This window comes from Rhododendron vialii, chromosome 13a, assembly GCF_030253575.1.
Source record: "Rhododendron vialii isolate Sample 1 chromosome 13a, ASM3025357v1".
Taxonomy (NCBI): domain Eukaryota; kingdom Viridiplantae; phylum Streptophyta; class Magnoliopsida; order Ericales; family Ericaceae; genus Rhododendron; species Rhododendron vialii.
This window is the reverse complement of record NC_080569.1, coordinates 11,639,324-11,649,286: the sequence shown is the minus strand read 5'-3', so window position 1 is coordinate 11,649,286 and position 9,963 is coordinate 11,639,324. Positions and strand designations below refer to the sequence as shown.

The 9,963-nt window shown below is 38.6% G+C and overlaps 1 protein-coding gene across 5 annotated transcripts; it reads left to right on the top strand.

The window, feature by feature from the left end:
• Positions 1-285: 285 nt before the first annotated feature.
• Positions 286-8,342, top strand: LOC131314980 (uncharacterized). Of its 5 annotated transcripts, none has more exons than XM_058343995.1 (20): positions 286-439; positions 756-1,367; positions 1,695-1,962; positions 2,060-2,146; positions 2,231-2,435; positions 2,517-2,625; positions 3,289-3,426; positions 3,567-3,648; positions 3,790-3,849; positions 3,929-3,981; positions 4,098-4,264; positions 4,601-4,811; positions 5,208-5,265; positions 5,854-5,910; positions 6,037-6,282; positions 7,245-7,312; positions 7,443-7,499; positions 7,613-7,706; positions 7,926-8,066; positions 8,153-8,342. In XM_058343995.1, the coding sequence occupies exons 2-20, from the start codon at positions 784-786 to the stop codon at positions 8,231-8,233; spliced, it is 2,766 nt and encodes a 921-aa protein (XP_058199978.1). In that variant the 5' UTR covers positions 286-439; positions 756-783; the 3' UTR covers positions 8,234-8,342. The 5 variants fall into 5 exon arrangements, with proteins under 5 accessions (XP_058199978.1, XP_058199977.1, XP_058199976.1 ...); XM_058343994.1 differs by having other exon boundaries at positions 756-1,538; XM_058343993.1 differs by having other exon boundaries at positions 756-1,652.
• The last annotated feature ends 1,621 nt before the right edge of the window (positions 8,343-9,963 follow it).

The window sequence follows — 9,963 nt, the reverse complement described above, 5'->3', positions numbered from 1 at the left end:
GGAAAAAAATGTTAATTGAGATGAAAGAATGAAAGACGGAGGAAATAGATAGGAAGAAAATAAATACACGGGGACTAATGCGTGTGTACGTGTGCATGCATTAGGAGGGGCTTCTCGGGAAACCGGACAAACGCAATTATCACCTGTTCCCTCTGTACTTTTTTCCTGATAGGAAGAAAATACTGTAAATACACAGGGACTAATGTGAGATGTATCCAAAATTAAAGTATTATGGCCGATTGGCAACTGGCAAGGGCATTGGAGGCATATGAAAGAATCAAGGTGGGCCCGTCTAGATATAACTTCTCTCTCCCTCTCCCCCTCCCCCTACACCACGGCCCCTCTCTGTCCCGCGTATACCTATCCATCTTCCCTTCCCTATCCCTCAAAATTAAAAATCAAAATCAAAATCGCTATCTACAACTTCTCCCTTCCTCCGGTAAGATTTGCTGAATATAAACCCTCTCAGATTTTTGTAACGATTTCAAATCCCTCTAATTCCTGTCCCCGATATAGCACACCCGCACCAAACAGAGCGTATTGGATTTGGTTTGGTTTGGTTTTCAATCTGAATCTGGTTCTTCGATATTGCTTTTTCTAGGGTTTGTTTTCGTTTTCTGCGCCCCTTTATGGATTCGCAAGTATTTAAGTTGATTTATAAGGGATTTGTTGATCTCAACGGTATGCTTCTTGAATAACACGTCATCGTTATTGATTTTTCGTGGGTTGTTTGTGATGTTTTCTTTGTGTGGCAGATCTGTTGGATTAATTGCTCGTGTTTCGATGGCGAACGGCGCTGACACGGAGGAATACGTGGTGGTGTCCCGCGTGCGGCCCGGACTGAAGCGCGAATTTGCCTTCGCCTGGAAGTCTCAGGCGGATTGCGCAGGTTCCACGGGTCGGACCCGGGCTAGGAGGACTCCAAATGGGGCTTTGGGAAACGAAGCATCGAAGGATAGCCCGAGCAGCAAGAGATTCAAGAGCTCCGAGTCGAATAAAGACTCGGAGTCTGTTGAAAAACACAAATTAATTGGGAGTACTGAAAATGTGGGTAGTGATGTTGAAGGAGGTGATGTTGAGAGATTGATTTCGGTTAGTGAGGACGAGCCCAAGAGCGATGTGGTTGATTCGACCAGCGATGATGAGCAGAGGAGTGTATTTGTGGAATCTGCAGTCAAAGAGGTGGTATCAATGGGCATCGAATTGGTTCGGGATGAGGGCAATGCAGCCAATGAGGATGCAGGGAAGGATGTATCGGAGCAGCCGTGTGAGGGGGCAGAAATTTCAGCCCAAAAGTTAAATACAGAAGCATGTGATGGAGTTGTAGATAGGGCAGAAATTTCAGCCCAAAAGTTACATAAAGAACCGTGTGATGGAGTTGTAGAGAGGGCAGAAATTTCAGCCCGAATGTTAAGCACAGACCCGGGTGATGGAGTTAGTGAGAGGGCAGAAATTTCAGCCCAAAAGTTAAATAGAGAACCAGGTGATGGAGTTGTAGAGAGGGCAGAAATTTCAGCCCGGAAGTTAAATACAGAATCGTGTGATGGAGTTGTAGAGAGGGCAGAAATTTCAGCCCGAATGTTAAACACAGAACCGGGTGATGTAGTTGTAGAGAGGGCAGAAATTTTAGCCCGGAAGTTAAATACAGAACCGTGTGATGGAGTTGTAGAGAGGGCTGATGGATTTATAGAGAGGGCTGATGGTGTTATAGAGAGGGCTTTTGATGAAACGCCTGTGAAGCGGGTGACACGGTCAGTGGTGAAAGTAGTGAATGAAACTTTGAAGAGATCAGATACGGAAGAAGTAAAGACGGGAGACCGTTCAGAATCTGTTTTATTGGGGAAACTTGAGAAGAAAATGCCGAAAAGGATAAAGGTGAAGAAGTACCCAACAATGTTGAAGGAGCTTCTGGAAACTGGTTTGCTCGAGGGTTTGCCGGTGACGTACCTACGTGGTATGAAGGTATATTTCTTATGCCTTGAGAATATCTGTTGCATTAGGCTTTGCAGATGTGGGTATGTGTGGTGCTTATTTGTTTTTATGGCTTTTAATGGTTTAGACGAGAGGGCCATCAGATACTGGTCTTCGCGGGATAATCAAAGGCGCTGGGATTCTGTGTTCTTGTGATTTGTGTGGTGGAACTCAAGTGAGTTTTGTATAATCATTAATTGTCTTTACATGTCGACACCATTCTTGTTGTGTAAATGAATTCTTGCTTTGGTTAATGTAGGTTGTGACACCTAACCAATTTGAGTTACATGCGGGTAGTGGGAATAAACGTCCACCGGAGTATATTTACTTGGATAACGGGAATACCCTTCGTGATGTGTTGAAGGCATGCAGAGAAGCTCCTTTGGATTCTTTGGAAGTAAATATTCAGAATGTGATTGGTTGTTCTCTACAAAACAAGACGACTTCCTGTATGAACTGCAAAGGTACTGTTGTATTATTCTGCTTTTATATTTTGTGTCTTGCATATGTAAAGAATTTGACACATTTTATTTGATTATTTGTAGGACCTATTTCTAATTCTGGCTCCGGTAGAACAGTGCTACTGTGCAATTCGTGCATGATTTTGACAGAATCTCGATCTAGTCCTGCTCCATCAAGTGTTAAAAGGGAGAGGTATTCATTGTTGTAGTTTTTCTCCTGCACATGTAAATTTCATCCTCCTTTTTAAGAATCTGTTGGAACCATTGGGTTATACATCTTTTAACTCATGATATGGATATCTATTTCTCACTAGGAGTTATATCTGCAATGATTACATCGATATACCTGTATCTTTCTCTTATCCTTGTGTAAACTCGATTCTTGAATGAGAGGAAAGCCAGCTCAAATGCTTCAGTGGTAGTTATGCTATCTGATTGTCTTTGGAACATCGGAGCACTAGAGTTTCTTCTTCTACAATAAGTTCCAGATCACTTTGGGTGGGTATTTGACTAGTTATTTGAGTTTGCCCGTGGTGGCTTTTAAAAGCGTTCAGAAAGAATGAGATCAAGTTATCCACAATTCATGGCATGACGAAGCCAGTCATCCGCAATTCATGGCATGACGAAGCCCTTTTTCGGCAACAATCAGTGCTAACAGGAATATTGATAGCCTATGTTGAGAACTTTTTTCCTGGTTAATTAGGTTTCTCTTCAGTTGTTTACTTGTATTTGCATGTGCATGTGGTTTTCTGGCTTTAGATTATACTTTTTCCATCTATCATGCAGTACCTGTAGCATAACTTCTTTGTAGAGAAATATATGCACTGATTTTAATATTTGACCTTCGTAATTTTAGGTCACCAACTACTGTATCCATTCAAAAACTGTCTGATAGTGGCTCCAGTAGTGCATCCCGGATTAGGACTGTATCCATTCCAAAACCATCTGATAGTGGCTCCAGTAGTGCATCCCGGAGGGGGAGGATAACTCGGAAGTTAGTATGCTTTCTCTGACAGATGTATTTCTTTTGTAGTTGTTAAGTTGGGTTGCGTGGTTGATGTATATTTGTCAACATGTGTGGTGTGTTTGTGAAATTTGGTTATTTAATGACATTTTTTTGGGTGATTTCCTTAGAGATCTGCGGATGCACAAGTTGGTGTTTCAGAATGATGTGCTGCCTGATGGAACCGAATTATGCTATTTTGCTCGTGGGAAGGTTGTTGTTAAGATTATAACATTTCCATTATGGTTTTCATTTAGAAGTTATGTTTGTGTTGTTTTGTCAAAGATCATTTTGTATTGAACTATGCCAACTTGACGTGACAAGTTTCCCTTTTCGGATGACTTCATGGCACAGAAATGCTTGGGAGGTTATAAGAAGGGCTTTGGAATATTTTGCTCGTGCTGCCAAAGCGAGGTACTGTTGTTGCTGCTCAATTTGCCTGGTTGTTCACTATTCTCGTTTAGATGTTTACTTTTGAACCATTTATGAGCAGGTGAGCCCTTCACAGTTTGAAGCACATGCTGGTTGGGCTTCTCGGCGCAAGCCGTGAGTGTTCCTCTGATTTTTTTTTGGGATTTTTAGTGGGCATTTGTTTTGGGTGACTATTTTATCGGAGTACATCGTTTGAGGAATTTGATTTCCCCCACAATTTCCTTTTGTAGTTACCTGCACATCTATACATCAAATGGAGTCTCTCTTCATGAGTTGTCAATACAACTGTCAAAACTGAGGAAGTTGTCAACAGAGGAAAACGATGATTTGTGCTCGATCTGCGCAGATGGAGGGGACCTTTTATGTTGTGATTGCTGCCCTAGAGCCTTCCATGCAGGTGTTCACCTTTCTTTGATAACTTCGTATTGCCACATCTTTCTTGGTTTTATAACTCCATGAGAGGGGGAGGGGGGATACATGAGGTTGTATGGTCGCAGAGATAATTGCAATGTATTGAAAGACTCTGTTTTCCCTCTTCAAAATAAATAAACACTCTGTTTTCACTTTTCCTTGTGCTCGTCATTTCTTGAGCTATTTTCTTGCCTATAGGATAGTTGTTCCTTCATAGCGACTTTTTTTACGCTTTCTCTTCAGAAATGTGATTTGCACGTAAAAGACAAGAGCTCTCTGACATAGCTTTCTTTATGCTTTCTGTCATTATATCCAATTGTAGAGTGTGTTTCTCTGCCTAGCATCCCTGGTGATACTTGGTACTGTAAATATTGCCTGAACATGTTCGAGAAAGAAAAATTCGTGGAGCGCAATGCAAATGCCGTGGCTGCTGGAAGAATTGCGGGAATTGATCCTGTGGAAGAGATAACACGACGGTGCATCCGCATTGTTGAATCTGCAGATGCTGATATTGGTGGATGCGCACTATGCAGGTTTTTCCTTAATGCTTTGACAATAGTCTCTCTCTCCAAGCTTATGCTGTCTCTTGATAGTCTATTCTACTAGCTTACTACCTTTCCTAATTATGTTAAATTATCGAATGTTGATAAATACTGAAGCCTTCCGAACAGTGATTTCGCTAAAACACAATCAATTTCATATTGTTCTTCAGAATTCGTGCCTCCCATGGCTCTGTTGCATGTAGCATCATGTTGCAGTGGTGTGATAATGTTCAGTACAATCTGCCAAGTTGTCGGATGACGTTCTCTAGCAGTATTTTAGCCAAATTTTGCAATTAACTTGTGTCTCTTCTGCTGCTTCATTCATGTTTCCAAAGATCGGTGCGTACGTGCTTATTGTTTATTTGTTCCTTTTAATGATGTATACAGAGGTCATGGTTTCAGCAAATCAGAATTTGGCCCACAGACAGTTATACTTTGTGATCAGGTATCTTATTTTGTGATAGTCTTCGCTTTCTCACTAAGAAGAATGTATACATGCAGAACCATCCTAATTTTTCACAAATTAGGAAAATTGATTATGAAAAATTCTTATCTACAGGTGTCTCCAGTGTATTCATGGAAAAGGGGAAAAAATAATATCTACCATATTAGGAATAAAAACCACAAATCGTGGAACTGAATTGACCTTGTATTTTTTACCTTCCCAAACCTTTATAGAATTGCATTCTGGATTCTAACATGTCCATAAGGTCTCCCAGTGTGTCCCTGTAGGTCTGATTAAAAATGTATAAAGAAAAGCGGGACACATATTTGAGTTTGGAAACTCCAGAATGTGTCCATGTGTACACAGAAATGTGAGTTTAGTAAATGTGTCCTTGCTTCTTAGCTTTGTTATATTGGAGTTTCCATCGTAAATGTGCCCTTGCTTCTTAGCTTTGTCATATTGGAGTTTCCATCGTAAATGTGTCCTTGCTTCTTAGCTTTGTCATATTGGAGTTTCCATGTTGTTTAGTTTCTAATATGCTTATGATTTTAAAGACCATTGTTTTTGTGCTGCCCTCTCTTCTTTTAGTGTGAGAAGGAATATCATGTCGGCTGCTTAAAGGAGCATGAAATGGAGGATCTAAAGGTCTGCCGATCATCTATTGTCATTTTGTTTGTCCGTTTCGGCATATCTATTTGTATACTCCATCATTGTGTTTATTTCGTCCACATGGAACGATGCTAATAATATGTTGCTATGGACATACAACAGGAATTGCCTGAAGGAAAGTGGTTCTGTTGCATGGACTGCAAGAGGATTCATCATTCTTTGCAAACGCTGGTAGCTAATGGAGAGGAAAGGCTACAGGAACCTCTGCTGAATGCAATAAAGAAAAAGCTAGTAGAGAAAGGTTCTGACAGTAATGCGGATCTTGATATAAAATGGAGGCTTCTTAGTGGGAAGATGGTTTCTGTGGATACTAATGCCTTGTTTGTGAAAGCTGTTGCTATCTTTCACGTGAGTAATCTTTGATTGCTATTTTCCCTAGTTCATAAGCTATCTTCAGTGTGGGTTTTTTTTTTTTGAAAAGTGCAATGTCAGATAATCTTTTGATGTGCGTTCAGTTATATATTTCTTTGTTATTTTTCTTTTAGGGCCCTTAGGCATCAGATAATGTTTAGATGTTGGAACTGTATTATCTTTGTTTGCTTTGTGTTGAAGCTTCCTTAGTCAGTGCCTTATGTTTCATAATGTTGAAGGTATTAGAGGCCATAAATTTAAGAACAGTCTGAAAAATTATTCCGAAGCCTTTCTGTCTGTGCGACAATGGAGACAGAAGAAGAAACAAAGAACTGAGGAATGGCAAATAAAACAAGGCCACAAAAGAGGTTACCAGTCCAACTATTTATGTATGAACAATTCAAATCAGTATTTTCCAAGTAAACAAAAATAAAGTACATTCTTTTAAGAAAATGTGATATCTTAGTTCCCTTGGCTTTCATCAGGATCTGAGGAATGTGTTGATCATCCATTCGATAATAGGCCAAACTAAGTGACATCGGGAAGATTGGTTTTACTGGGAGTCAATTTTGGTATTTTTACAATCTGGACTCCACTTGCTACCTTTTTGGTGGCTCGCTTCTATCCAACCTGCAAGAATTCGAATCAAGGGAAACAGAAAAGTAAATATCTCTATTTGAATATAGAAGGCGATCCATGCCAGTGAGTTTGTTTTTGCATCGTCTGTTCAAAATTGGTATTAGTGGGTTCATTTTCTTTGGGTGGAGTTATTTTCTGGAACTACTAATTCCCCATGTAAATTTCGTTTGTTTGTTGTTAAGCCCTGGTTTTATCTTGGGACTTTCGGAGCTATGGCTTTTCTATGAGTATGAATTCATGTTTTCTGGGCTTAACCTTAGAAGTATCTTCGATGAAGCACTATTGTTTAATTTGTTTGTGATCTCTTCTGTGGACTTCAGGACCGGTTTGACCCGATCGCAGATTCGAATGTCCGCCATTCTGATCTTATTCCTGCCATGGTTTATGGGTGAGCATTGACATTCTTTTTCTGATCATTCTTGTTTATCAGTGATTTTTTCTTGTTTGTTGGTATTGCTTTGTATCACATGGAATTTCCATGTCAGTAACTTTGGTTCTTTGTTTAACTGTTCATGTAGAAGGAACGTGAGGGATCAAGAATTTGGGGGAATGTTTTGTGCAATTTTATCTGTCAAGTAAGTATTAGTATTTTTTAGGGCTCTAAGTAGCTGTTTTTTGCCCCTTGGGACTTCAAGTAGCTGTTGCTCCATGTATTTATGTGTTAATAACTGTAGTTCTGATTGTGCAGCTCCACTGTTGTGTCTGCGGGCATTATTCGGGTTTTTGGAGAGAGTGTGGCTGAAGTTCCTTTGGTTGCAACAAGCACTGAATGTCAAGGACAGGTTAGCTTAATGTGACACGCTGAATTTTTTTGTACTTTTTGTTCCATTTTTGACCTTTTAGTTCCTTTTGGTTTTTGGAATAATGAGAAACTTTATCACTTCTTTTTAGATAATGTGCAGAAAAACAATCTCTTATTTCTCATGTAATGTCCTTGAGTAATTTATCCTCAATTCGATTTGGTGAAAAAGTTACTGATTGTGAGAGTGCTATTTGTGTAGGGCTATTTCCAAGTGCTATTCTCATGCATGGAGAACCTACTCAGATCTCTGAACGTAAGAAACCTTGTGCTACCGGCTGCTGATGAAGCAGAGTCTTTATGGACTAACAAATTTGGTTTCAAGAAGATCGCGGAAGACGAGGTTTGTCCATTTTCGTTGTTTACATTTTTGGTCACAAATTTGTGCACTTACATGGTACCTTTTTTTTTTATGTTTTTTCCCTGCAGCTGAAGGAATACAGGAAGGAATATCCGTTGATGGTATTTCAAGGGACATCAATGCTTCACAAATCAGTGGCACAGTCTTGAAATCATCTGATGCTGGAACGGTAATCACACAGAATCAAGAAAACAACTGTCTCTGTGGCTGAAAAGACACAAAAATAAACTATGGCGGAAAAAAAAAGTAAAAAAAAAACCCAAAACGAAACGAAAAACAAAATCGCTCCAATGCTTTTTGGGTGAATATGTACAGGAGGTGGAAATGGTGTTTTGGTAATGTACAGGTTAGACGCTTTACCTCTCCGCCTTGCAAGCTATAGGATTTGCTTTTGATAGCATGAATGAATATACAGAAGTAGGCGCTGCTGTACATTTTGGAGGAACTGATCCAAGTTTTTGAAATGCTTCATTTGATATAACATACATCGTCAAGGTCAAAGAGGAACAATTGTCTACTTATTTTTGTATAGGATATATGGTGTTCGGTTTTTGGTTCAAGATAATGCCGGTTTTGTTCCGTCACCAATGTATGCTTTTGGAATTGCAACCTCGTATGGTTTTTTGAATTGAAACTTTCCGCCGAGGGCTGTATTATGATAATAACTTTGTAATTAATGGTATGTTTTTTATGGATCTTTGCAGTTGCAGCCTTTCTCCTCCGGAATGTGCATTTGTGTGTTCATCGTGGTTTTGGAAAAGGAAATTGCGTTTGGCACTCCACTTTCTTATAAAAAACACTCCAAAATTTGTCTTCTAGTGCTTGTATTGTGTGTAATTTCAAATATTAATAGTCAAATTTTGGAGTGCATTTATAAGAAAGTGAAGCTATAATGTAAGCTATGAAAAAACACAGGTCCAGTGATGGTTTTCCGAACTACCAGATGATTATTGCTCCTGTTTTTCCAATTAGGGACTTTTTGGTCATTTTAGTACACGTATTGGGAAAACACAACTCGATTGCATATCATAGAGTCACACCATCAAGATTCCTATAATCCGAAGTTATTAAATAACTCTAATTCTAACTTTGAGACTAAAGTAGTATATTTGGCAAGTATGAACAAAATTGAATCAGTGTGGTAAAGTAGTACTATATTGGTTTGAGCTTGGAAAAATTCCTCTGTCGAACTTATCCTACCTTACCCCAATGAGAAAGCAAAACCACTTTTATTGAGTTTTCTTTCAAAACTTCGAAACCTTTTTGAATTCCCAACCTTCAACGGGTTATCCTATTTCTCCTTTTAGTAAAAAAAAATAAAAATAATAATAATAACTACTGATGAAAGAAAAGAGTTATGCTATTCTTAATTGCGTACAATGTCGAATGAAGACCTTATAAGTTAATGTTACTTCAGAACCCTAACAAAACTTGCAATCAGTATTTCCAATATATGTATTGGAGCATCAACACAAGATTCTTTAAATTTCGCTTATTAATAAGGTACCTAAAAAGTCACTTTTCTATTTTAGCAAGTCTAACTTTTTAAATTCACATTGCATTAGTTTTCTACTCTAAACTCGAAAGTTAGTTTTCTACACTAAACTCAAAAACTTTTGAGAATCACTTCCCTTACGAAGTGTTTCCACTAACCAAAAAGTTGTGAATTTTTTGATTTTGTTCTTATTCAATTTTTTTCGCCAGGCTTTTAAGTATTGTTGGTTTGTCTCCACGAGAGGAACAAAAAAAGTAAAAAATTATTCTATTAGTTTTTAAATTGAAAGTATTTACGTGGTTATTTATTGATATATTATTCTATTAGTTCTTAAATAAATACTATAAAATTCAAATCACCTATAAAAAAAAAAAGTTTGGTGGG

Bases quoted from the DNA above. Each gene is read 5' to 3' on its own strand.
- LOC131314980 (XM_058343992.1), top strand. From the start codon at position 784: ATGGCGAACGGCGCTGACACGGAGGAATACGTGGTGGTGTCCCGCGTG. The intron at 4,265-4,600 runs GTGTTCACCTTT...ATCCAATTGTAG, and splicing joins CCCTAGAGCCTTCCATGCAG to AGTGTGTTTCTCTGCCTAGC. The intron at 5,911-6,036 runs GTCTGCCGATCA...GACATACAACAG, and splicing joins ATGAAATGGAGGATCTAAAG to GAATTGCCTGAAGGAAAGTG.